Source organism: Osmerus eperlanus, chromosome 26 (genome assembly GCF_963692335.1).
Source record: "Osmerus eperlanus chromosome 26, fOsmEpe2.1, whole genome shotgun sequence".
Taxonomy (NCBI): Eukaryota; Metazoa; Chordata; class Actinopteri; order Osmeriformes; family Osmeridae; genus Osmerus; species Osmerus eperlanus.
This window is the reverse complement of record NC_085043.1, coordinates 6601468-6629189: the sequence shown is the minus strand read 5'-3', so window position 1 is coordinate 6629189 and position 27722 is coordinate 6601468. Positions and strand designations below refer to the sequence as shown.

At 49.5% G+C, this 27722-nt stretch overlaps 3 protein-coding genes across 3 annotated transcripts in view; all 3 read left to right on the top strand.

Moving 5' to 3' along the window:
• trappc8 (trafficking protein particle complex subunit 8) overlaps nucleotides 1-6888 on the top strand; it is an 18717-nt gene extending 11829 nt beyond the window's left edge. Inside the window, 7 exon segments of the mRNA XM_062452242.1 lie at nucleotides 1294-1362; nucleotides 1470-1528; nucleotides 1714-1908; nucleotides 2021-2122; nucleotides 4181-4323; nucleotides 5153-5242; nucleotides 5558-6888. Of these exon segments, the coding sequence (XP_062308226.1) occupies nucleotides 1294-1362; nucleotides 1470-1528; nucleotides 1714-1908; nucleotides 2021-2122; nucleotides 4181-4323; nucleotides 5153-5242; nucleotides 5558-5792 (893 nt within the window). The 3' untranslated portion in view covers nucleotides 5793-6888.
• Nucleotides 6889-11220: 4332 nt separating this feature from the next.
• Nucleotides 11221-15661, top strand: opn7a (opsin 7, group member a). The gene is made up of 5 exons (XM_062452657.1): nucleotides 11221-11308; nucleotides 13190-13352; nucleotides 13532-13659; nucleotides 13754-14088; nucleotides 14776-15661. Exons 1-5 carry the CDS (start codon nucleotides 11221-11223, stop codon nucleotides 15394-15396), a joined length of 1335 nt encoding a protein of 444 aa, XP_062308641.1. The 3' UTR covers nucleotides 15397-15661.
• Nucleotides 15662-20319: 4658 nt separating this feature from the next.
• b4galt6 (UDP-Gal:betaGlcNAc beta 1,4- galactosyltransferase, polypeptide 6) lies at nucleotides 20320-26578 on the top strand. The gene is made up of 9 exons (XM_062452301.1): nucleotides 20320-21117; nucleotides 22921-23037; nucleotides 23146-23259; nucleotides 23952-24076; nucleotides 24175-24291; nucleotides 24475-24662; nucleotides 25824-25946; nucleotides 26063-26164; nucleotides 26358-26578. The coding sequence occupies exons 1-9, from the start codon at nucleotides 21003-21005 to the stop codon at nucleotides 26503-26505; spliced, it is 1149 nt and encodes a 382-aa protein (XP_062308285.1). The 5' UTR covers nucleotides 20320-21002; the 3' UTR covers nucleotides 26506-26578.
• The last annotated feature ends 1144 nt before the right edge of the window (nucleotides 26579-27722 follow it).

The following is a 27722-nucleotide window of genomic DNA, read 5'->3' as shown; positions in this document are numbered from 1 at the left end:
GTGTCAGTGACCAGTACGGAGTAAGGGACATGCGCAAACACACACACGTACGTTTGCCTTGCACGTACCATTCACCTCGCTCACACATGCCCAGTGCTGATTAGAGGTGAACGTTCTCAGAACAGTGGGGGCGGGGGGGGGGGGGGGGCTGTGGACTTATAAGACGGTCCAATGAACATGACTCATCGGGGTTGCCGTAGTGATTTTCCCAGTGATGTGTACAGATGGTGGGTCAGGCATGGACCCGCGCTGGCCGCTAACGCGCTAATAAGCGCCTCGGCAGGGTCGCTCGATGTTCCACACCTTCCCCTCATCCTGTCGATACCTTCCCTCTTCTTTCCATACCGTCAATCAATCACTCGTTCTCCTCCGCTCTCTCACTCTCTCTCTCTTGCGGTCTCCCTCTCTCACTCCTCAACTCTCCACCTGTGCCATATCCTTCTCTGAACGCAATTAACTAGTGAGCGTCACTAGGGGACAATCCGCCGCCCTCCCCCCCCAATGGCAACAGAAACAGGTCAAATATTTATTAGCTTGCTGTCCGGGCTAATATATGTAGGCCTGCACGTCGGTCAATGCCAAGGACAGCGAGCTGTCGATGAGAGGGCGCTCTGCCGTGTGCCTTTGTGGATCTATACGTGACGGTGACCCAATAAACAAATGAAACATTTGTTTAGGGCCCCGTGATTGGTCTGGGGCCCCGCCCCCCCCAAAAAAATTGGCCAATCAAAAGGGCCCCATACACTGTTTTTGTTTAGGGCCCCAAAACCTTAGGGCCGGCCCTAGGAGAATGTCTTAAAAACCAACCTTTCGTATTGTTTCGCGGTAATTTCCCCCGTAAAATGCTAATCGTTTGCCCCTGTGCGTCTCGCCGAGATACTTGCGAGGCTTTTCCGCGATTCCTTTTTTCCAACACATCTTCTCTTGTTGATTGTGAAGAAGCAATCTGTCTGAGGCTCTCCGATGAATACCGTGCGTGCGTTCTCTCGTTGACTCCACTCCGCTATAGGAGAAATCTGCTTCTGTTGAATGCGGGAAGGAGTTTCAAGGGCGCGTCTTCTTTTTCATCTCCTTCCTTACATTTACTTTGTCATTTAGCAGACGCTCTTATCCAGAGCGACTTACAGTAAGTACAGAGACATTCCCCCCGAGGCAAGTAGGGTGAAGTGCCTTGCCCAAGGACACAACGTCAGTTGGCACGGCTGGGAATCGAACTGGCAACCTTCGGATTACTAGCCCGACTCCCTCACCGCTCAGCCACCTGACCCCCCTTCCTTCCGTTCTTCCTTTCAGACTGTAAGCTCACGAGCAGGGAGAGGGCCAAGCTTGGCTTCAGAGCGATGCGATGCAAACCCCAACAAGGTAGAGCAGCGCCAGTACACGCATCACAAAGCCGTTTCATTTCGATCCCTTTACAGCATGCCGCTTAACTCGCCGATAACTTTGATTTCCCATGTTTGCCTTTTTAGCGGCTGCCAGTGCTGCGGGGAGGTACACCTTTGCCGACCTAAACCTTGGAAATGAACAGGTATTTGACGCGTACAGCAAGTGCGCATATTTATATTCTACATCCTGCATTTTATAACGCGGGACGCCTCTCTGTGGAATCACTCCTGACGCCTCTACCCTTTTCCCTACTGACTTCCTCTCTCTCTGTCTCTCACTCTCTCTGTCTCTCTCTCTCTCACTCTTTCCGTCTCTCTCACTTTCTAGATCATCAGCTCCACCACGCCCTGTGCCGACTTCTTCTTCCGTCGACGTCAGCCCTCGGAGTCGCGGCGGGGGGCGGCGCCGGCGGCGGGGGGGTCGTTCTCCCACTCCAGGACCCAGGGGGCGGCCCCAGACGACACCGCCGCCATCGTCAGGAAGTGCAGCGAGGTCGACCTCGACATCATCGTCCTCTGGAAGGTGCAGCCCCCCCCCCCCCCGCCACCCCCCGCCCCCCCCCGCCTCACGTTGCTTCCAGATCGGCGTATTTCTAGTACGTTCACGTGTGACGATTGTCTCGCTGTGGTCACAGGCCTTTGTCGTCGAGGACAACAAGCAGCGGATCCTGGAGGGACAACTCCACGTGGCTCTGCGGACCATCGGCAAAGAGGCTTGCTCCCTGACCCAAAAAGAGGTACGCACGCGCACACACACACATCCAGTTCACCAGGGGACAGTGCGGCCCCCTCATCGATGGAATCGCACCTCCGGCGATGCGCACGCCCAATAAACCAGCAACACGCCTCGTCAGCAGTATCAACTCCCACACTGCGGAGGAGAGGACGTTTATACTGAGTGGTCCGGCATGCCTCCCCCCCCCCCCCTCCCCCGATCATCTGATAACCATTAGGAACCCAGAGAACGGCTCTTCCCTCCAGATCCACCAGCGAGGCCAGCCTCAGCTTGAGGCCCCCGGGATAAGTGTTTCCCTGGCTGTCTGCCAAACACATAATCGTTGGAGGTGCCACCGGTGTGCCGGGACTTGGCCCAGTCAGAGTTGTTGTGTGTGTGTGTGTGTGTGGGGGGGAGGGGGGGGATTTGCTGGATGGTTTTGGGCCTGGGGAAGGGGGTACCCCCATCCCACCTGAACCAAGCAGTGCTCCGAGTTCCTTGACCAGTCGCACAGGAAGCCCGTGTTTGTCCGTCCGTCCTCAGGACCACACCACACATCCACAGTAGAGCTCCACTCTTGGCGCCCACCCGAGATCTCTCTCTCTCTCTCTCTCTCTCTCTCTCTCTCTCTCTCTGCCTTTTTTGATTTGTTTTTGGTCTCCCCGCCAGTCGCAGACCGCCAACCTAACCGTTTCCAAAGTCACATTCCCTGTAGATTCAAGTTAAGCTCTTAATGAAGATGGATGCACTGCAGTTTGCATGGAACAAACTATTAAGAGCGTGCACGTGTGGTCTTATGCGCCCGGGGAGGGGGAGGGAGGGAGGGGGAGAGAGACTTTTTTTCCCCCTTGAACTAATTGAGCTTCACCTTTCCGAGACGAGGATGTTGTTGGATAGATGCGACGTGTCCCTTCATCCATTCACTGTTGTCACAGCATCGCAACCCCCCCGCCCCTCCCCACACACACACACACACACACAATTAATGCTCTCTAAGAGGCTCCCGTACTAACTTGCTCCACTCATACAAAGCCATTCTGAAGGGATTCGTAAGAGCCGTTCATGCAGTGTGTGTGTGTGTGTGGGGGGGGGGGGGGGGGGGGAGGGTTTGCGCTTGAGTTTACTTCTCCGTGGTTCCGGGGGGGTAATGACGGCGTGCCAGCGCAGTTGACACGAAACCCCCGTGTGAGACAAAAGCTATCGTTTTGCCCAACGCGTGAATTCAATGTCGCTGAAATCCACACGTGGCTCTAAAAATAGCTTTCGCCCGACGGATGGAAAAGGAACGTGATGTCGGCCCTCCCCTCCTCCTCCTGCTCCTCCACCACCGTGAGGCCAGACTACATGTGTCCGCCACCTATTTCTGGACAACCCCCACACCTCAGCACATACACACACAACTTCCTGTGGTCGCATAGCAACAGTGTCCTGAGCTCATTCATGGGGATGCAGCTCGGACTTGTCTCGTCTCAGCCGATCACTTTTCCACAGCGCCGCACGCGGCACGCTGGCTCACCGCACGCTGGCTCACCGCACGCTGGCTCACCGCACGCTGGCTCACCGCACGCTGGCTCACCGCACGCTGGCTCACCGCACGCTGGCTCACCGCATGCTGGCTCACCGCACGCTGGCTCACCGCACCTCTCTCTAGCCTCTAGCCGCCCGTGTTCAAATCGTGTCGTACGGTATGGAATGGGCTTTATTTTTTATTTTACACTCTCCACAAAAGAACATGGGGGGGTTCTCTCTCTACATTCTTAGATCGACGGCTCGCTGCTTTGTCTTACGCTCGTCTGTTCACGGAATGGGAGTCGACCCTTGTCGAGCCTCACTGTGTAAACGAAACAGTGTGCCGATGGAGGGAAACGTCTCAGTGGTAGAAAACAGCTGACACACTCGTTACTGTTCCCATGTAATAATAGATGTTTCGCCATTTTACAGAGAGCCTCTGGTACACACACACACACACACACACACACACAGCATGGTGGGGCATCAGTTTATGGTGTGGACATGGCATTCTTCTCTCTGATTGGTCCCCCTTAGTCAGGTCATGTGTGCTGTGCTGGTTGTGCCACAGGAAGCTCAGGAGATGGTGCTGCTCAAGTTCAAACCAGAGCTGCCTCCTCCCATGACCAGACCCTCTATGGAGCAGCTCTCCCACCTCATCAAAACCAACCTGCACTACCCTGAGAGCTACAGCCACGCGTTCATACAGAAAAGGTAACACACACACACACACACCCCTACACAGGCACGCAGCTCTGCCACATCCTCAAACCCGTCCTGCGCTGCCCTGAGTACTACGACACACACACACACACACACACACGACACACAGCTTAATCCCACAAGCAGGAGTGGACATGGCGCCCCAAAGGAAGACTCTGTCGGATCAAGGGGAGTTCAGGCTGATGTGTGAAGAAAGGACCCCTTTTCCTTCAGCTCCCTCTGGGCACGGAAGCATCCGTAGTGTGGCCTGTGGGGCTGGATGGTGGTGGGTGGGCGGGGGGGGGGGGGGGGGGGGAGGGGGACAGGCGTGAATAGCCCCTGGCTGCCCTGTCGAAGCAGCTATACTCTGGATACTTCAACCCCTACGGCCTGCCTCCTTCTCCTCTGCGAGACCCCTTCCAGCTAGCCAGGGGTCTAGGACTAGGAAACATCCTCCACATGGAAGGACAGTCATGCAAAGACACACTGACTGGGTTTTAATGCGTTTTAGGGCAGTGCTGAATTATCTCTTTTATTACATTTTTTTACTCGACAAGGATTTAGTCTGACGGACCTTAGTGGTTGCGTGACTCCAAATGCCACTTCCTGGTTTTCAGCTGCCCCGCGCTGACGGCCCGGTGATTTCTCTCAGCGCTCCTTCATTTGATGCAATGGCAATTAGATGAAATGTGGGACCATTATTTCTGTCTAGTGGGATCATCAGGATGAAGACATTAAAAGACGACAGGTGACCATTAACCTTGCTGTGTCTCCGTGTGGCTGCATGTGTAACTTCTGGCCCCTTCTCTTTCTCTTTTCCTTTCTCTCTCTCACCTTTTAGCCTCTGTATGGTGCCAGTAACTCTGACCCTGTCCAACTGCTCGCTGGCCCAAGTTGAAGTCTTCATAGACCTGCGAAACAAACTGACCAGGTGCGTCTACCCGCCTTCCTACCCGAGCTACGAGGCGTGTGCAAACTGTTTTTTTGTTTTGTTTTGTTTTTTACAAGCTGCAACCAGCAGCTCCATTGTCGGTCGGTCCACCAAAATGTGCATGCGCGTACGTGGTTGCAGCCATTGTGAATTTGCGCTTGTTTTGCTCTGACGGGGAATTTTGGGGGACGATTGTAGCTAACAACCGGTCTTCAAGCCTGACTTTATCCCCTTGTACCCCTTAGAGGGGTTTTGATGTTCTCTCTCTCTCTCTCTCTCCGATCTTCCTGTAATCTTCTCATCTTCTCCTTTCAGTCCAGAGTCCTTTGAGGTTCACGGGTCCTTCACGTGGCTGGGCCAGACTCAATACAAGCTGCAGCTGAAGGCACAGGAAGTGATGCGCGTGTCCCTGCGAGCGTGCTTCCTCCACGCGGGGGTCTACAACCTGGGCACGCCCCGCGTCTTCGCCAAGCTGGCCGACCAGGCGTCCGTGTGCGAGACCAGCCAGCAGACGGCTCCCCCCGCCCTGATCATCATCAACAGCACCTAAGCTCCTCCCCCTCCACGAGTAACCCAACCGATCGGCATAAGGAGCACCTAGGCTCCTCCCCCCTCCACAAGTACCCCGACCAATCATCAGCAAGGCGTGGTGAGAGCCACACCCACGAAAAGAGCCACACGCCCACTTGGAACCGTGACGCCCTCCCCCCACCCCTCCTATCCCCGAATAATACTCAATACTGGACAAAGGAAAGCAGTTGTTTTGTATTTCTTAATAACATTTCTAAAGTATATTTAATGAGATGGTCTGTTTTGAAATGAAGCCTGCATCGGCTGAGGTTCCGAGCAGCAGCAGGAGTCAGCGGATGGACCGTGTCTGATGTCTCAGCAGCAGAAAAGCTTCATGGCCGGACGTGTGGGTGGAACTCGACCTGACGTGAATATGTCACCCCGCCCCCAACAAAGGAGACCTGGTTGGACTCCTTTACTGGAACCAAATCTGTGAAATGGAGGAGTGTGACGAGACACGTTTGAACACACTGGCTCACCCCCCCCCCCCCCCCCTCCTCACGGCAGCGTTCCTTTTGACTTCCTCGAGCGTCGGAATTCAATTCAAACGTTGTTTCGTTGTCGCCACGGCAACCGGCACAGCATGTTTACTTCCTGGATGACCTGGAGCGCACCGGCGTTCTTCTGCCTCGGCGAGACGGCAGCCATGGTGTCACCTCAACCACGCCGGGGAGGGGGGGGTCCTTGTCCTGTTGAGCCTCACCTCCTCCTGAACTCTGTCAAGTGACTTTTGACGGTGACTGTTGACCACTATGTCGTGAAAGGCTTTGACTTACAGCTCCTAGATACTGCCCGCCCAATCGTCTGTCTGCCAGTCTGTCCTATCGGTCTGTCCCTCGAGACTGTGTCGAACCCACGTGCACGCATTACATTTTCTACAACAAAAAAAAAAATCTAAATCCCACCCCAACAAAATTCATTGGACCCTCCCCCCCCCTCCCCCCCCCCCACCCCCCCACCCACCTTGTGATCAAGCTGTTATTTAAATGTATGTATTTACTCAACTGCTTTTCTGGAAATGACGTATTATATTTATAACAAATCTACTGTAAATAGGAAATAAAAATGTAACCAATGACGCGTGCTGCAAGGTGCTGTCTTCAAGAGAAGGAAGCGAGTTTGCTTTCTGCAGGTTGCATTCTACATCTCCCCTGTCCTCCAGGTCCTGTCCTTTCTTGTGTTTTGGATCTGACCAATATGTAATTTCCTCACCACAGCCAAGTTCAGTTATAAGTAGGCAAGCCCATTGTTTTGCCACTATATCTTAATACCATCCAGTCTGAGAGATGCTGAATTGTGTACATTGCCTCCCTGCAATGTAAAAAAGCAGCTCGAAAACATTGAAAAAAGTTCCAGAGCGCGTGTTTTCCTATTGAAAAGGTAATTTGATGCAAACTGTCAGAATAAACACTAGGATTCCTGGAAATACGCACGAAGTGTTTCCAATCAGATATCCGACATAAGAACTAGTGGGCACTCGCTTGCAATGGGCATGCCCTACAGCCCCTTCAAATACTGTAGTGCGCCTGCCCCCTCCTCTATTCGGTAGTTTGGACACATTGCGGTAAAGCTGATCCCGCATGGCCATGCGTGCGAGCCAAAGAACGAAGGTATACAACCTACCCTACCTCTGATGTTGCCCAGTCTCGCTCTCCGTGGACTATATAGTGTAAAGAGAAGATTCTCTCTCACACGAAGATATCTACTCGGAGCATGGCAGGATTTAGCCTGTGAAGCAAGTTTCAGCGCGTCTTCATCGCGCCGTGCCAAGTGTTGTGCACTCGTTTCGGATGGGGATTTATGGACTGACCGTGAAACAAGAGGTAACGTTCAATTTACTGTCTGATCACTGAGTTTGATTATATAGAGTGGGATGTTATGTTGAACAAGTTGGTGTTTATAGCCACAGGTGATGGCTAAAACCAGGACAGAGCGGTGTCAGTCACGTAGCTTGAAAAGCTGATCAAGTCTACACGTTCCTATAATTTACTTTATCTTGTACATAAAACGCACGACCATTATGAAATAGAAATGTGAGTTTAATGTACTGTTGCATGTGCTGCATGGTAACGCCCTGAAACTGGAAAAGAGATTGCTTAGCGGGGCAATTTAATTCAGCTTCTCCACCGTGCGTTATCACCGTGCCTGGTCGGTGTTGGATTTGTAAACTGTGGCAGAATGACCAAGCTTCTCACTTATTTTGGTGTCCTTCACAATAATTGAGTATACTCCGTTGAAAATTGGATTAAACTGATAATCGTTCGCTTGGCATCGCGTAACGTGCTTGCTGCGCATACTGAGATCACCAAGTAAAGCACGTCACAGTAAACTCTGTCCAGTCATAGTTGACTATGGTTAACTTTGCTGTATAAGCATCAATCATACTTCATAAAACATCGTGTGTCATATGTTCAAGTATCCTTGGCAAACTTTATCCAAAAATACCAATCTTTTTTTTTTTAATGCTGAATGTATTTAGCATGCTGAATGCTCAAACCTTTATTCACCTCATTGACTCCTCTTTCTTTCCTCATTTGCTCTCGTTTGAAAGCGATTGAGGCTGGATTTCTATTGACCATGAAGGAACTCGCTTTTCCTTTGTGTTCCACAGCGCTTCTGAAGGTCAGCGTTCACAGCTTTCTGATTGACTTGGGGAGAAAATCAACCCACTCACATGGACGTTGCCGTTGCTAATGTATCGCACAGATCAGGACGGAGACGCGTGTAGCCTACTGTCAGGGAGATTAAGTGGACTGCTTTGAATCAAGTACCATTAGAAGAGGTCTTTCCTTCAGCTGTCATTAAATGGCCATGAGGTCAACGTCTGTTGACCAGCTCTGGCTCAACAATCTTATTGTATAGGGCTATACAGGTTCAGATATGATGGACTGCGTACTCTAATCTACTTCATCAGCTAATGGGTATTTTATTTGTTTGTTTTAAGTTGAGCACACACTCATGCGGAAGCATTCGCTTTAGCGTTTTAGTGATGTCTAACCATCATGGCTCTGGGGCAGTTTAATATTGGGAGTTGGGCAATTTTTTTTCATAGTTGTATTTCTTTTAGGGAGGTCCGAATATACGGGCCTCATGAAGCTGGTAGCGTACAAGGCTTGTTGCTGACTGCTCTTGGCAGGCTATGTGTACACACACACACACGACACGGAAAAATTCCATTCAATTTCACTCAATTCAATGTCTCAATCCGAAAGCAATTAAAGTTCCTAGAACCGTGTGCACAGCTACCGAATCAGGAATAAACGGAGGTAACACACGCACACAATAGCAGCATAGCCTATGTAGCCTACATAAAACATACATTGTATATTTTACATTAATATGTATATACAGTTATAGTATAGAATACTATGTCCTAGTTCAAAGAAGCGATCAGAATTTACCTTGTGAAACCCAGTGCTGAAAGTTCAGATAGAAATAACAGAACCTGAGCAAAGACTAACGAGGCCCCATGTGTAGCCACCAGCCCGGCGGTCTGCTCAGATAGCTTTAGGCAGCTTTAGACCTTAGCACAAGCAACTTCTTTAGGTGCTTCTTTGAGCTGCCTATTGAAATCAGTCTGAAAAAGTAAGATTTTGAACACAAGGCATAAGCTTCCAATACATCGATTGGCTGAATTCCGTCATTTCATCAGCCAACTTCTCTGCATGATAAGTGCTGCTGACTACGGTCTGACCACACACCTTCAATCAAGAGCAGTGTATGGTGCCAAAGTTGTTATGAATATTTTAAAACAAGAAAAGAGGTTATCTTGCATCTCATATAGTTTGCTCTTACACGTGTGAAACATCATTTATTGAATGATGTTGTCAGATGTGAAAACGTTGATGATAGAACCATATGCCAAATGTATATTTACCTGCTTTCTCTTTATACTTCTCAAACTACTCTGAAGAACTGCCTTTTCCCCCTCTGAGCATTTTAATTAACACACCAGTCGGGGTGAAATACTGATAGTTTCAATGCCTAAACCAATCTTCTTCAAATTAAATCTTGTGTGTGTGTGTGTGTATTTAGGGAATATTGAAAGCTTCCATGCTGACACATTTACTCACCGGAGGTAGTGTAAGGTATAATTACTTTGTAGCGTGGAGTATAGATAAGCAGACTCACTGCATTGGGCTTCAAAGCCCGTCCAAACCAATCACTTTGACAGGAGCTGTCTTTGATCTAAGCTGTTCAACGACTGATTGCTCTATCCTAAACAGTGGTTTCCCTTTCATGGTATTGAGTGTGTGAGTTTATTCAAGTTCAAGTTTGAAGTTTTATTACAATTATTTCCAAGTACATGTACATTGGAGGCTTATAGTTCAGGGGGTGGGTGACGGGTGAGGGGTGGCAGGGTGGGGGTATAGTCCAGCAGGGGGGGGCCTCAAATTCAGGGGGAAGATGGCCCTGGTGAGGGGTTGTACAGGGTGGCAAGGGAAGCCGTCGTATGTGTGTGCCAGAGTGAAAGACTTGGTGAAGGATGGATAGAGAGAACGATCCGGAACTTTCAAATCCCAGGTGCTTTATTTAGGTATGTAGGGTCATTATTAAATGGACAATCATGGACGGTGGTCTGTGTAGAAGTCAGAATATGGGTCTTGTAAGTCATACTGTCAAGTTCTTGGCCGTAAACTACTGCAGTCCCACGGTCAGAAATTGTAGGTCTGCAGCTTGATGGGGTGGATTAAAAGCCTGTCTACAGCAAATTGATTATTCTCACTCCGAAAGCAGAACAATATCCCAAATTCACACACCAACACAGAGTACGTCCATGCGGACTGGAGATTCACGGGTGAATAGTTCTGTGAGTTCCTTTCCTCATTTGCTCCACTCTCTCTCTCATCTCTCTCTCCCTCCCCCTTTCCCCCTCTCTGTACTCCAGTTACATGTGTTCAAAGCAGCACCCATCCATGCACACGCACTCACTCGTGCACATGTATATTCATTCACTTCCAGAATCCCTGGGAGAATGCCCGAAACATAGGCCTGCCTGAGTACACCAACAACTCCAATGTACTTGTTGCAAATGGCATGTAAACCGTTCAAACAAGTGTACAGGATATGTTTTCATGTTTGTGACATCTGTCTGCTTCAAATCTCCTGTCTGGGGGTTGAACATTTTTCTACTGGAGCCCAAGCAGCTGATGTAGAGTTTCAGGTGTAGGCTTCCCAACTGAGTCACTATCGGGTGAATACCTCTTTCGAATGACCTCTGAACTCCATGTATACAGAAGGAACTGAGCTTTTGGAGAGCCGAGAGCGGGAACTTTGAAAAGCTTCTACGGACGTCTTCTTTATTCCCCCGCGCACACTGGGCATGCTTGTGTGTGTGTGTGTGTGTGTGTGTGTGTGTCTCTCCAAATAAATCTCCCGTGTGTGTTGACTTGTGTTTCTCCTCTCAGATGGGGTGGCTTGCAGACAACACCAGTTTCCACTCCAACATCTCAGAAGCAGCTGACCTAGCTGTTGCCGTGGTCTACTCTATATTCGGTGAGTACACTTATAAAATCTCTTATCGGTGAACGTAATCAGTGCCTTTTGTCTCAACCGCTAGCAATGAAGTCAATGATACACCTTTATGACATTTAACTCAACACATATGCCCTGAATAGTGTTCCTGAAGGTCTATATGAAAAGGTTATATATTTATACAGTATATTTAGCCTATTTCTGACAGAGGCAGAGGTAGACAGGTAATGTAAGGGAGAGGGATAGCGGGGAAGACATCGAACCCGGCCCCGTGCGTTAGGTCTTCAGCCCATGTGGTATGAGCTCTACCCCATGAGTCGCCGTGGACGCAAACGAGGGACTCAATTTAGCGCCGAAAACATGAGAGAACCATTGTACACCAACACAACGCAATGCAACAAGTCCACATGGAAGGATTTCGTTTTGTTTGTTTACATGTGTGTGCTGATAGGAGGAAATTGGCACGATGGATCAAGCTGGTTTTCAAGGAGCAGAGTTATTGCTTTCTTAACTTCTATCACACACATGCACAAACTGCAATCCGTTGCTGTTTACCAGTACAGTATATCTATCTCCTACATTCAGGATTTCTGAAAGTAAATGGCACCTGTGAGTATTTAGTATCCTTGAATGTATACATTATCAGAATGATAATGTCAGAATCAGAATTCTGAATCTTCTGATTCTGATACATTGTGTGTGTGTGAGATAGAGAGATCTCAGAGCCTGGGCTGCAAGACAAGCCAGTGTTCATCTGAGCCTGTGGTTTGTTCCTATTTTTAGCCAAGGCACGTGGCACAAGGCACAATCTACAGACCTCCTAGCCCCAATGCTTTCAAGAAACACCCCCACATACACACATACTGCTTTGAGAGTCTCATTCAACACACACACACTTTCTCTAACACACACAAACACACACTTACTTACTTAAGACTTTGATCAAATCAGCAAGTTTCTGATGGTATTGTGAGTCTCGGCTCCCTGTCTACTTCTCCACGCTTCTCCCCTGTCCCCACACAAACACACACACAGACTGAGGCAGACACACACACACAGATACCCCATTGCATCGGCTAAGCTGATTCAAGCCTTCGAGTTTGTCCTCACACACTGAAGCGCAAAGCAGATGAATCAGAACGTCTGATTACTCTTAGCAGAATGACTCACCCGCTGGATTGCTGTGGTTAGAGATGAAGATTATGACAGTTATTGTAATGATCTAAGCTATTGCTCTGTTGGTGAGCTCTTTGATCTCTCTAGTTATCCCACATATCCCCCTCTCTGTTGCTGTAGCCACCCTTTCAACCCACAGTGAGAGAGCATTCATATCAGTGCCTCTTTCATCTTGTGTGTGTCTGATATGAGTGTGTGGTGGTGTGTGCGTGTCATTTACCACTTGGTAAATATAGTGTTTTTGAGGTATGGGGGCTGATGTCATTAAGATGCGACATCCCTTGAGAGACAGTTCAGAAATGGTTTTGAATCCATATCCCTCTAGGATATGGCTCCGGAAGGTTCCTGGCTTTTCCATCCGACACCCATGTGTCAGTCAATGCTGGGATAGAGTTTAGATTGACGTAGTCAAGCACACACATTTTCTTATCTCCTTCACACATGCACCTTCGCCTCATGGTTATCTGGCTGGTTGGCTGGCTGGCAGAGTTGCTGGTTGGTTGGCTGGCTGAGTGGCTGGCAGGACTGACTGACTGTTCTCTGTGGGTGATGTGCAGGTTGCTGGTTTCTCAATAGAAAGCTTCTTTAGGATCTTTGCCAGGAATTTCCTCTCTGTCTCTTTTTCTCTTTTTATTCACCCTTCCTCTCTGTTTCGCTTGCTTTCTCTCTTTGTTTGTTTCTCACTTTTTGTCTTTGTCGATTTGTCTGTCTATTTCTCTCTGACAGGTGTGTGTTCACTGGTAGGGAACACCATGCTGCTCTATGTCTCCTATAAGAAGAAGCAACTTCTCAAACCAGCCGAGTTCTTCATCACCAACTTGGCTGTCAGTGACCTTGGCATGACCCTTAGCCTTTACCCCTTGGCCGTGACCTCCAGCATCTACCACAGGTCCCACACACTATGACACAGATAACTAAACGCACACACACACACACACACACGCAGACACTAGCCACGTAATGTCCCCTTTTCATTATCTTGGTGTCTGACAGAAATGTCTGTCTGTCTCTCTCGCTCTCCCCCCATCTCTCTCTCGTTTCCTCTGTCTCTCTCTCTCTCTGGGCCAGGTGGTTGTATGGTAAGACGGTGTGTCTTATTTATGCTTTCTGCGGTGTTCTGTTTGGGATCTGCAGTCTCACAACCCTCACTATCCTCAGCACCGTGTGCTGTCTGAAGGTCTGTTACCCCCTCTACGGTGAGCAAGCTCCCTTGAGAGACACAGTCGGACCGGGCGCCATCCTGCTCCTTGAGCATCCATACTAATCTGACCTTTAACCTCCCCCTCCCAGGTAACCGCTTCGGCCCCGACCACGGGCGCATCCTGATCGCCTGTGCCTGGGCGTACGCCCTGGTGTTCGCCTGCTCCCCTCTCGCCCACTGGGGGGCGTACGGGCCCGAGCCGTACGGCACGGCGTGCTGCATCGACTGGCGCGTCTCCGGCCTGGACGCGGGCGCCCGCTCCTACACCGTGGCGCTGTTCGTGTGCTGCTACGCGCTGCCCTGCGCCGTCATCACCTCCTCCTACACGCAGATCCTGGCGACGGTGCGCGAGTCGCGGCGGGCCGTGGAACGGCACGTCTCCGCGCAGACGCGCATGGGCAACATCCAGACCATCATAGTCAAGGTAACGCGCCCGGGGGGAGAGGGGGGGGGGGGCGAGCGCCGACATGAATGTATGTTGGGGCATGGGAGGGAGAGACGGAGTGAGGGGGAGAAACAGAGTGAGAGAGGGAGACAGTGAGAGTGAGACAGAGTGAAAGGGAGAGACCGAGGGAAAGGGAGAGACCGAGTGAGAGGGAGAGACCGAGTGAGAGGGAGAGACCGAGTGAGAGGGAGAGACCGAGTGCACGTTGAGGACACCTGTAGGATTCCTGCCATCGAAGTCTGTGTGTGCCTGTGCAGGATCGGGACCCCAAACAGCTGCTGCCGTTGGCGACCTGCATGCCAGACAGATGCGAGCTAATAGCTGCAAGCGTTCACCAGAGAGGCCAGAGCGGGGAGAGTGGACTGAGAAGGAGCTCATTAAAATAAAAATGTCCACAACCACCCAGACCTAATCAGCCAATTGCCTCATTGAGGTCGAACTTCTATGTTGGGTGGCTGACATGCCGAAATAGGAGACCATTAGAAAAGGGCTCTCGGGGGGGGCTTATTTTCTATTTCACTGTCCGAAGCACTCGCGGTTAGACCCGCTTTCTCTCCAACACACTTGGGGCTTCCGATTGGCTGCTCTCACCACGTGTTTTGCCCACAGAGAACGCCGTCAAGCTCGCTGCCTCACCGAAAGTGTGTGCGTCTCCCCTCTCCACAGCTCAGCGTGGCCGTGTGCATCGGCTTCTTCGCCGCGTGGAGCCCGTACGCCATGGTGTCCATGTGGGCCGCGTTCGGCCACATGGATGCCATCCCCCCAATGGCGTTTGCCATCCCTGCCATGTTCGCCAAGTCGTCCACCCTGTACAACCCCCTGGTGTACCTGCTCCTGAAACCCAACTTCCGCCACCTGCTGTCCAAGGACCTGCTGTCGCTGCGGCGGGCCTGCCTGCGGCGCTGCAGCTGCGTCCACCGCCTGCGCCGCCTCTCCTGCCGCTCGGTCGGCCTGCGCCCGCGGGTCGGCGCCGCGGCGTCCGACTCGGCCCCCTCGCGGGCCGTCCTGGGCTCCTCCCACTGCGCGTGCGAGCGCTGCCGGGACCCGTTCGAGTGCTTCAAGCAGTACCCCCGCCGTTGTCACGTCAACGTCAACACCGTGCAGCTCTCGCTGATGGGTCGCGTGGCGCCCCCCCCAGCGCCGGGGCCCGCCCCCTTGGCCCGGACGCACCCGGCCTCCAAGAAGAGCGTGCGCGTGGTCGTTCGCGGGAAGAAGAGCGCCGAGGTCGATGGCCTGGAGGTCACCCTGGAGACGGTGCCCGCCCACCTCAAAACCGTTGTTCCGTGAGAGACTTTCACAAATGCGTGCAAACACACTCAGCCTCCCTATGAATGTATTCTTTAAACATTTTCTACATCTAAGATGTTTTTTTTTTTTTTTATGTCTAGTAGGATATTTTGGGGGGTTTTCGATCTATGACTCACGTTGATAACTATTTACCTCATTGTAGTTCTTTTAGAATCAGATGAAGCAAAGTAGAACCCATTGAGAGGTGGGCCTCAGACTTTGTCCAACGATGACGGTTCTTTTCCCTTTTAACCCTTGTGCTGCCTTTGGGTCACATGACCCAAAGGTTCATAACGAACCATCGTTGTGTTTACCCAATACAAAAACAAAGATTTTTTTTTCTTTTAACCTTTGCAATGTGGGGGGTCTGAGACAGCCCAACGGTTAAAAGAAAATGCTTCACTTTGTTTTTGTATGCGGTAAAGTTGTCGCAATACGACGGTGGGTCACAATGACTGATGGGTCAGAATGACCCGAAGATAACACAAGGGTTAAGCAGTGATCTCAACCAATCACAGGACAATAGAGGTTGACATCAACCAATAGCGTGTTGAGTTTAGACGCATCTCAACAGCACTTCCTTAATCCATGGAAACCAAACTCAGGAAGGACAACACACTTCTGCAGGTTGCTTTGAGGACACTGAAATGGGATAAATAATATTTTATTATATAAACATGAGAATTGTATTTCTGATGTTTTTATTCCTAGTTTTGATGTTTTTTTTTTCTTTTTCCATTTCTTCATGGGAATTTATTTAATTTGCTTACATATTTATGAAGGCATATATTTTATATATTTTTATTTCAGCTCTAATAGGTAGATGTGATGGTTATTTAATATGTTGCCTTTTAAGAAGAGCTACTGTACTGTGACATGTCAGAGTAAAGCTAAGTCCAGACTTTTTCAGTATCCAACTCTGAGCCATGGCGTCTGCGCTCTCCAAAGTCACCAAAGACAGACCCTGCTGTCAACATGTCTGCATTGTATGCAAAAAACTATTGTGACATTACATGCAAGTTTCACCTTGTGAGAATGAACAATGTTGAAATTTCGAGGGATCCTTTTAAAAATATTTTGTGATGTTTCGTGGGGATGGGGGGGGGGGGGGGGGTGGTTTGTGGTTGTTATTCTGCAGTATTGTGCGTGCCAATGGTGTTCAATAGGTCTGAACTGAACCCCCAGACTTAAAAATTATGCTTTTCTAGAACGGTGCCTTCTGAGAAGTGCAAGGATCTTCTCAGATATCACAATCAAATGGCTGTATTTGAACTTGATGTGTACCTACAAATATGATCCTTATGGAAAGTTCTAGTGCACATGTGCAACATAGAATCCAGCCCTATCTACTGTACCTTGCATTTGTATGACTGCTGAAATTGTTTATGGTGCTGTTGAAATGAATGTAAGTGATCATTGTTTTTGTTTTTTTTATCTTTTACTTACTGTGTTGACGCTTTGTTTGGATGAATCAAAGTGATCTAGAAGTAAACCACAAGTGGAAAAACGGTGTCAGTGGGACGTGTGTGGTTCTTGTTGTCATGTATCATTGCTTGAAATACTCTCCCGTCTCTCCTGTTTCTGTGTGTACTGGACCTGTCTGCCTGTTTCTGTGTGTACTGGACCTGACTGCCTGTTTCTGTGTGTACTGGACCTGTCTGCCTGTTTCTGTGTGTACTGGACCTGTCTGCCTGTTTCTGTGTGTACTGGACCTGTCTGCCTGTTTCTGTGTGTGTTGCTGCCTCAGGGACATGGACTTGCGGGGCCTGCAGCTGGGAGGCGTGATCATGTGGTTTCACTGAGCTCAGAGAGGGCTCCTGGCTGAGGTTATTGTTAGCCATAAACTACTTTAATTAAAATGATAATATATGACATATCGTAAAAATTGACACGGTCAGGGCATGGACTTTACATACACAAAAACGCAGTGAAAATGAGTGGGCAAGGTTGTAGTGGTACAGGCTTGGGAGTAGGGCAGAGGCAAAGACAAATGTACCATGTTCAATTGAAATCAATCTGCTTTATTTTGAATACATATTATACCTGACATGATAAATGTCCTAATGCATCAGCACCAAGAGGAAGTCCGGATGTGTTTTTCTTTGTGATGAATGGATGCCATTACTGTTCATTGGAATGGAGAAAGACTCTACAAAAGGCTTGGCAGAGTTGAATGAATTTCTCCAGGCTCTGTTGGGTCAATTAAATCCCCACGTTCTTGCAGTCGACTGTTCCCTCCCTCCCTCCACGCTCACCTTGCACGTGTGCATTGTTCATGGGCGAGCACTGACACTGACACGTTTGCTCAAGGAGGTATCGCCATGGAAACCAGCAGTTTATTAGAGTGTGACTTTTCCTCTGTCGAGGATGTAACGGGGTGGGGGAGGTTGGGGCTGTCCACCAATCGCCTCGGCGAGAACACCAAAGCTGCAAAGGACCACCAGTCGGGAACACGTGGAGTTGGGAAGGGGGGGGGCACAGAACAAGTGGAGTTGTAGCTGTGGGTGGGTGAGTCGGTCAAAGGGGGTGAAGAGAAAGCGAGGGGGTAAAACGAGCGGAATGAGACAGTGACTGGGAAAATGAGCAAAAAGAGCCATGAATGTGAATGACTTTACAGGAGTAAAGGGTTTGTGTGTGTGTGTGTGTGTGTGTGTGTGTGTGTGTGTGTGTGTGTGTGTGTGGGGTTCGATTGAGAAAAGGTTCCTGTCTGGCACGTGTTTTGTGGCGTGGTTAAGAGACTGTGCTTGAATTACAGCTGCTAAGTGACTTCCGTTCCAGGGACAATCAAACGCCATGAAGTGGGTAAGGGTGAGGGAGTCCAGGTTGAGTGTATGAAGAACGAGTGAGTGACAGAAAAAGAGAGAGAGAGACAGAGAAAGAGCAAAAGAGAGAGATGTAGCTGCAAGGAAACGGAGGAGAAAGATGAGTAATGGGATCCACGGAGAGGAGGCGTTTAGGGAGGGGGGGGGGGCACAGAACATATAAACTGTAGCGGAAGTAAGACAGACGGAGAGACGAGTTGAGAAGGAAAGGATGGTGGGAGTGGGTGGATTGTGGGTGTTTGGGGAGAGGATCTTTGCCATGGCTCCAGCTTGCTCACGTGCAGATAAAAATAGCCTCGCCTGTTAACATCTCCCATAGCGGAAGCATTTAACCATGTGCGAGTCAGCATCAGTGCAGGAACATCCACTAGAAGGGACCTGTGGGCCAGAACAACCTGGGTTTACACCAGTTCCGGCTGCTGGGGTTTCAACGAGGGGAAGCTTATTTTTGCCCTACAGGAGGGAGGGAGGGAGGGAGGGAGGGAGGGAGGGAGGGAGGGAGGGAGGGAGGCAGGCAGGCAGGCAGGCAGGCATGCTGTGAAAGAAGTCTTATGAATCCCTAAACACACACACGCACTCGAGCTGCTTTGCTCTGATTCCTGGATAGTGTCCCAGTGTTTAACCTTGATCTCTTTTGACTGACGATGCTGTAGCCAGGCTACACACAGACATGCTACGGCAGATGCTTTAATTAGCTAATGGACAAGATCAAATTTGGCACCAGGTCATTGCTCATTTTGTTGGCCTACCACTGTAATAATTCATCTCTTGCTTTCCACCCTGTCCTATGTGTGCTATCGATCGTGCCTTGTGGGGGGAGCACACACGGTGAAGTGTTTTAGCAGTTTAGCGTTGAGTGAATGCCATTTAGGACGGAGTGGCCGTGCTTTTCAGATTATAAATAATAGGCTTCATCATTGTCGCGAACAGAAAAGAGATTTTATTGCAACGTTTTGGGTACACGTCATGACTATCTCATTGACTTCCTTCGAGGCGTGAGGAGAGCCATACTGTACGTGAAAGCTTACAGGGTATTAGAAAAACATTTCGCAAGGTTTTCATGAATGACGACTAACCACGAAATGCCATGGTGGAGAAGATATTGTTATATTTTGGCTTTAATACAGAGACACACTTAATTCCAGTTTGAACCTCTGCCAGGGCCAGTCTACAGCTAGGAGTTTGTTCCAGGGTGGAAGAGGAGATGGGCTGCACTGAAGAACAGCAGACAGTTGTGTGTTGATGCCATCTACTGGCAATATCGAGACCAGCCCACAGGCCAAGTAATGTTTCCACAAACAAGGAATTTGCTCTGGTGAGTTAGTGCATACACTAAACATAGAAATATAAATATGAAAAAAGATAAAACAAGTACTGTAATACAAAATGGATAAATCTACAGTAAAATACAAAACAAACATAATAAAGAATGCTTTATAATAGAATAAAATATGTGCAATTTAACTGTTCAAGGGCATTGTGCAAGGTGCAATACAGTGACCAGAAGTGCGTTAATGTAACGCATTAGCCACCTACAGTTGGAAATAAACTGTCTTTGTGGCGTGAGGTTTTGGTCCTGATGGACCGCAACCTCCTGCCAGAGAGAAGTGTCTGGAACAGTGTGTGTCCAGGGTAACAGGGGTCAGTCACAATCTTTTCTGCTCGCTTCACCCTTGCTTGTTGTACAATGATGTCCTTCAGAACATCATTGTATTTGATACAGAGAGTGCTCACTTACAAGTGCACAGCAAGAGTACACCCATGAATACAACGTTTCACTGATGCCAATGTCTTGCACATCTGCAAAATAATGTCATCTTTAATTGACACTTTGAAATTATGAATGTGCATCTGTTAGATAGCTATGTATTTACAGTCCGTAGCATTATTATCGATTGTAAGCTCCCATGTCACCTTTCTAGGGCAGCTTGCCACCTGAAAATATAATAATTGCCTGAAGTGCAATGACACTATAAACTCATCTTCATGGGTAACGGTCCTATTTATCGCACTGCCCGTGGTTGCCATGGTGACAATTTGACATGGGGAAGGGGGCAGGTTACACCCACCGGAAATGTCTGCAGCGCCAGCAAAAACGAAACCTGATTTTTTTTTACTGGATATTTTCACTTTAGTTATCCTAACAGGTGTTATTATTGTCCAAGAACTATGGCTCCTTATCACTGCCAAAAGCCTCGAGAGTATTAATTTACGTTACTTGTGATTAAGGGAAGTACCTTGCCAAGCAAGTGTTTTGGAAACATCATCAACGGGTGGGCCGAGACGTGTGGGAGGAGGAGGCAACGTTCACCCAAAGCTAGCTAAGCTAACGCTAGACTGGCTAGCTAGACCCCATGGTCTTTTTAAGCTAAACCCGCTTCGTCGCTGGCGAGATCCTAGCCTGGCCAGCTTGCAACACACCCAAACATGGAACACTATCATGAGTATTCGTAGGGAAAATAGTATTATTCTATCATATCAGTAGCTGGCTAGCTAACGGTTCAGTATGCCCAATCGACGGTGTTCTTTGAAGCTTGAAGCTTTCGAAATTTATTGATAGGATAGCTAGCCATACGGTTTTTCCTGACTAGCTAACATAGCTAGTTAGTGCTAGCCTTTTCGCTGCATCCCTGCCCAAACGATGTGGACTGTGTCGGTAATATATCAGTGACCATATCAGTAAGATAGCAACCCTTAGTATTGCAATTTTATTGGAGGAAGTTCATCCGAACTGTACATTTTATGGGATTCATATCGGCAAGACACAAGTGGGTCTGAGCAAACATGGTGAATTGGAGGCGGCTTCTGCGGGTGTCGAACCGCTCCTTTTTGGCCTTTATCTTTTTCTTTTCAATGTCCACCACATGTCTCTATTTCATATATGTGGCTCCTGGAATAGGTGAGTGTTTTGAAATGCCTTGCTTGTTTCATTTGTTGAATTATCCATACTGTTATAATTCATTTGTTATTTAATTGGCATCGTCATTTCTGCAGCTGTCCTAGTGCTAACATTAGCTGGCTAGTCAGTCAGCTATTTTACTGGTCAGCAAGGTTGACTATAGCTAAGGGTTAGTCTACCTAATTTAGCTATTTATGGCACCAGTCACGACAGTAATGCTCATTTTACAGTTGTGTCTTATCAAGGGTGGGAGCCCACAATAATCAGTCGCACAAAGATGGCCCATTGGATGTAAAAACGGACACATCTGGCCTTGGCAGATGGCAAGTCTGTCTTACAGATGACACAGAAACTATAGCTGAAGGATGTGTCGACTTCAGTAAGCACTCGCATGTCAAACCCAGTGAGCTAGTTACTAATTTCAAATGGGTTGGCCCCGAGAATGCTGTATTTACTCTGCTATTAGCCAAGGCTCCAGAGGCATGGAGCCTGATGAGTTCAGAATGAGTTTAACGGGTCAATGAGATAGTTAAGGAAAGGTAGGGTCAGTGCTCCAGGCAAGGATACATAAAACAACACGGTTAACCCACGCCGATGTACATCAGTTGATTTAGTCAATTATTTCGGGAATAAATCTGATACGTTATCACTTCCCCAGTACAGAAGATTAGCGATGGATTAGGACTGGCTTGTGAGATCATTTAGGCCAGTTAGTCCTGATCAGGCTTTCACTTTCATGGTCATATTCTCAACGTTAGGTGTGAGTGTAGGTTATTCTATGTAGGTCATTTCAACATAAAAAATGCTAATTAACTTGGTTTGCTGGAACACTTTACTGGGTTGAGCGTCTGTGTGATTTGCTTGGATCGGAGGCAGGATTACATGGTCACAGTTAGCACATGGTCAATTGCAAGCAGTGGACTTTGTTAACGGCCTCTGGTGGTATAAAACACCTTTTTCTATCCTTGTGTGTGTTGCGTGTACGCATGTGTTCATGAGCCTCGCTCGACCTCTCCCACCCCCCTTAGCATCTTCTCCCCGTCACTCCTCCAAGGTAGTCTGGTTGCTCTCTGATAAGCCCCCTTATCAGCCCCTGAGCAATACTGAACCACTAGCGCATAAATGGAGGTGGACGCACGGCCGCGCAGCACAGCACGGCAGCAGACACAGAATGGGAGAGGTGGGGCTTTCCCCCCCGGTATCCATCGCTCGACGCTCTCATTGTCTGACTGGCACTCCCCATTCAGGCTGAGATCAAAGAGCTTGTCAGTCACAAGGAGATCAAGGCGAGGCCCTGGTTACTAGGGACTGGAGCAAGTCAAACACAAGGCCCCCCGCTCCGCGGCTGAGAGAAGCTGGTCGCATGTCTCCGTGTCTAGAGCCGCAGGGATGACACTCCTTTTTAGGATGGAGTGTGTGTGTGTGTGTGTGTGTGTGTGCGTGCACCTCTGTGGGCACCCTGTTTTACTGCAGTAGTGGTGATAAATGATTCAGAGGCCCCGGCTACGCTTGGCGCTGGTCCCGCCGTCTGTAGCCGTGGGACACGGTGGTTTCCTGCCTGGCGGGAGTCTCTTATCTCCCCCGGCGTTTTGTCGTGGGGAGTTTAGGCCGTGGCGTCGTGTGACAGCTAAGGTTGTTCCTCGGGAGGCCAGCGGCGCGAAAGCTTTTACGCTGACGACACAAGAACCATTTGGACTTCCTGTTTGGGTGCTTGTCACTCTCCCTATCAGGGGTGTAATTACACCAGGTGTCTAAATAAACAAACAAACTAATATTTGACACCCCTCTATCTCTCTCTTCTAGCCAACACCTACTTCTTCATGGTACAGGCCCAGGGCATCATGTTAAGAGACAATGTGAGGACCATTGGCCAAATGATCCGATTGTACACCAATAAGAACAGCACCCTCAACGGCACAGGTAAATACAAAACACACACACACAACACCTGGCTGAAAGATCATTAACAGGATAGTTTCTGGTCCTGAGGGCTTGTCATGTCTCTTTTAACTCTGTGTTCTTTCTCAGATTACCCAGACGGCAGTAACTCCAGTGAGTATGTGGCCCAGCCAACCACATACCTCCCGGAAAACTTCACCTACGCCCAGAACCTTCCCTGCCCAGAACGCTTACCTTCTATGAGTAAGTAAGATAACTAGAGTAGCAAAAAAAACAGGGATTTACTCAAGGATGCTAGCTAGGTTAATCCCCTGGTTAACCCCTGTGCATTAACCCTAACATGATCATGGTGTTTGCCTGTCTGCCCTCTTAATCTGCTGGTGAAGGTGGTGCTAATCTCCCTTCTTCAGGGGCAACTCTGAGTGGATTTCACCCTGCCGCCCGCTCTCCTAATCCTGTGCCACAGGCTGTTATGTAACAGTCTTTGTGGTGGACTGCCCTAACCCACCTGAGTCTCTCACCCCCCTGTTCTAACTCCTCTACCCCCCCCTCCCCTCCCCTCTCTGCCCTGCCCTTAATCAACGGGTCATTTGGCTGCATGGAGAGTATTCAGTTACCTGTAATCCAGGTGCCATCGATGAAATCTCAAGACAAACTGGGGGGCTGTCTCTATGGCACTCTTTGTTCTCTCAAAGACTCACACACACACACACACACACACTCCCTTGATGATTTGAGCCCGCTCTGTCTGCCCCCCGGCCGGTCTCAGACAGTCAGACAGCCTGTTCACACTGACTTGATTGACAAGCACGGGATATTAAAATGTTCCCGTCTTTCCAGCGCCGCACCCAGGTGATGTCAGCCAGTAATCACCGAATTATTGCTGACTCTGTGTGTGTGTGTGTGTGTGTGTGTGTTGTGGTTTCTCCAAACAGAGGGTCCTATGGATGTGAATATGACCGAGATCCCCATGGAGCAGATCGAGATGAAGTTCTCCAAGCACCTGGACATTCGGTACGGAGGCCACTGGAAACCAAAGGACTGCAAACCACGGTGGAAGGTGTGTGTGTGTGTGTGTGTGTGCGCGCGCGCGCCCGCAAAGTTGTTTGTGAGCCCCCTTGAGTTTCAGTTTCAGACTCTGACCCATTCTCCTCCCAGGTTGCCATACTGATTCCGTTCCGAAATCGCCACGAGCACCTGCCAATCCTCTTCCAGCACCTGACCCCCGTGCTCCAGAGGCAGAGGCTGCAGTTTGCCTTCTACGTCATCGAGCAGGTACGCTGTGTGTGTGTGCGCGTGCATGTGTGTGTGTGTGTGTAGCAGCAGCAGCAGCGAGTGAACTAAAGGGTTCGCTGGTAATCTTGTGTGTGTGTGTATATATAATAGTGTTTATCTGTTCAAAACATATTAGACAAGCTTCACAGTTGCTCGTGTGTGTGTGTGTGTGTGTGGGATCAGACCGGTAGCCAGCCCTTCAACAGAGCCATGCTGTTCAACGTGGGATACCGCGAGGCCATGAAGGACATGGACTGGGACTGCCTGGTGTTCCACGACGTCGACCACATCCCCGAAAACGACCGCAACTACTACGGCTGCGGTCAAATGCCTCGCCACTTCGCCGCCAAGCTGGACAAGTACATGTACATGTAAGTCGTGCAGGGCGTGGCCGCGGGCCCAAAAAACGGCGCGCCTCCCAACTCGCCCACAACGAGAGCGGCTTTCAGAGTCGGATTCCGCGTACGCCCGATGCAGTCAGCGTGCGCCTTCATCCAGACACGCATGGGCTTCTCAGGCTTCTGTCGAAGCGAGGTGTTAAGCTGTCGGAAAGATCCGGCGATCTGTTAGCGAGGAGGGAGGAGGCTTCCGCAGGCTGACGTGTCACTATCTTTCTGGAGCAGCCTCGTGGCTGGCGTCCACCTGGAAGGCTGCCTCGGTGGAGTGTGCAGTGGGCGCAGGCTGGCTCGGAGTACACACTTAAGATCCTGCTTTGCTCAGTATCCACTCTAACGTGCACATGCGTTTGAGTGGGGAAAGTCGATTTGAGACATTTGCCCCTTTTCTTAAGTATTCCTGTTTGTGCCCCTTTTTTTTTGCATGTATTTATTTTGTAACTTTTTTAAAATTATTTTATTTTATTTATTTTTTTATACAGAGAAACCTCTCAAGTTAAAGGATTCTTTAGTGAATGCCTTGAATATGTTTTAGGCAGCTGAGTGTGAGGATTATAGAGGTTGTGGCAGGGTTAGGGTTATAAACTGGAAAATAAACTGCGAAAGAAATGGCTGAAGGGAAATAACTCAGTCATTAGCTTCTTCATACTCCCTGAGCAGACCCTTGGTTTTTCAGATTTTACGCTCTGGTTATTGTGCGTGTGTGTGTGTGTTTTCTTTCTTCCATGTGTTCTCGTCTCAGTTTGTAAGCTGTCTAAATAAGCCTTGTGGGCCATTTTTTTTTTTTTCTTCTCTCTCGTGTGTGTGTGTTCGGCGTGTTTCCTGTCCATGAGTGTGTTGTAACACAGCTAGTCTTGTTCTTTGTCGCCTGGTGCTTTCCTGTGATACACAATGGTAAGGTTCTCTCTCTCTCTTTCTTTCTCTCTTTCTGTTGACCCTCTCTCCACCTCCTCTGTCGTCTTGTTCACTCCCAGACAGAGCTAGGCTGTGTTGTTCCGTGTGCGTGTCCGCGTGTGTCGTCCCCCCCCCCCTTCCCCCCGACCATCATATGTGTTCCCGACCGTGCATGAATGCGCGTCCTGCTAGTCTGATCGCGTGACCCCGGGGTTCTTTCGGTCGCTTGTTTTGTTTTCGCAGACTACCGTACAGCGAGTTCTTCGGCGGGGTGAGCGGCCTCACCGTCGAGCAGTTCCGCAAGATCAACGGCTTTCCCAACGCATTCTGGGGCTGGGGAGGGGAGGACGACGACCTGTGGAACAGGTGAGTCACTACCGGCGACGCGCCGCCGACTGTACAGGGCACAGGCCAGTGGGCGGGGCGTGGGGGTCCGGTCCAGAGAGAGCCACTCAGCTCCGCGTCTGCGTCTCCCTTCCCAGGGTGCACTACGCCGGCCTCAACGTGACGCGGCCCGAGGGCGAGATGGGGAAGTACAAGTCCATCCCACACCACCACAGAGGAGAGGTGCAGTTCCTCGGGAGGTGAGTGACACACACACCACAGAGGAGAGGTGCAGTTCCTCGGGAGAGACTGAAAGCCCACAGAGGTATCTCCCCCAGGGAGAGTCGAGGCATTCAAGCTAACCCAAGCCCTTTCCGTGGGACAATGACTGGATCCTACCCTACTCGCCCCTCCCTCCCCCCCCCCCCCCCCCCCTCCTCCCTCCCTTCCCAGGTATAAGCTACTGAGGTATTCCAAAGAGAGGCAGCACCTGGATGGCCTGAACAACCTCCACTACACGCCCCAGATCGCCCTGAGCAGCCTCTACAAGAACATCAGCGTTGACCTCCACCCAGACCTGGCCCCCATCGCAGACTACTGAGCCCCGCCCCCAAACCTCTCCATCTCCCCATCACCCCAGAGGAACCCACCATGGACTGGGGGGTGGGGGCTGGTGGGGGGAGGAGAGGGAGGGAGGTGATCATGCTGGGTGGGGTGGGTGGGGGGGGGGGGTACACACTCTGTAACGCTGCCAAGACACCTAACTGAAAAAAAATGAAAAGATACAAAAAATAAGACAGGCAGGGGTAAATAATCTGTTCATCGAACTATTGATTGTGAGTGTGTGCGTGTTTCTGTCTTAATCCGGGGGGGGGGGGGGGGGCGCGCGTGTGTCGTAAGTGTGCGCGCGCGCGTGTGTGTTGGCAACGTGAAAGCCGGCGCACGCTTGCACGTGTCTGCGAGCGCCGCCGCTGCGAGCGCCGCCGCTGCGAGCGCCGCCGCGCTGCATGTCTCCGTGTGTCCGCGCTGTCTTTTGCTACCAAGGGTCACATCATGGCTTCATCCATGCGGAGGGAGAGGAGGCCTTTCCCCAGCCGTTTACTGCAAAGCCTTAAAGTCGTGGGGGGGGGTCCCTACCCCTCCCCCCCCCCCCACGACTCCCCAAGCTAAGCAGCGCTCTCAACCTCTGTCTCAGTATCACCTTAGAAGCCAACAGACATTATTATTTTTTGGTCTCACTTTATATGATTTTGTACACATATCAAAGAAATCAACAAAAACATATTTTTTCATTTTTTTGGGGGGAAAGATAAAATATTCCTTAAAAGGAGAAAAGTCAAGGTGACCTTATGTGATGTAAATGTTTTGTTACATTTCTTTATATTTATTTTTTCTCTTTTTCTTTTTTTAATGGATGTTTTAAAGCACTCCGGTCTGTGTCCCACACGCTTTAGCTGTTCTTTTGCTGCACTGCTCAGACCGCATGCACAGAACAAGATGTAAATGCTGGCCAGCTGGAGCACAGATCACAAATGTAAATACTGGCCTTTTAATGCTCTGGCGTCATGATGTACTATTGGAGTTCACTTTTGTTTTGGCAGCTATCTTCTTTCTAGAGGATTTAACCGAGTGAGTGAATCTTCCAGAGAGGAAGAATGTTATAACATGAAATGAAGGTGTAGATGATTAAACCGGGGGGGACAACGAAAGGAAAATATATGAAAAGTTGAGGTTGACATCTTTTGCATGCCTTAATTTATTTTGGTATAGATTTTTTTTTTTAATTTTTTTTACCTATTTTTTTTTTATCATTTCAAG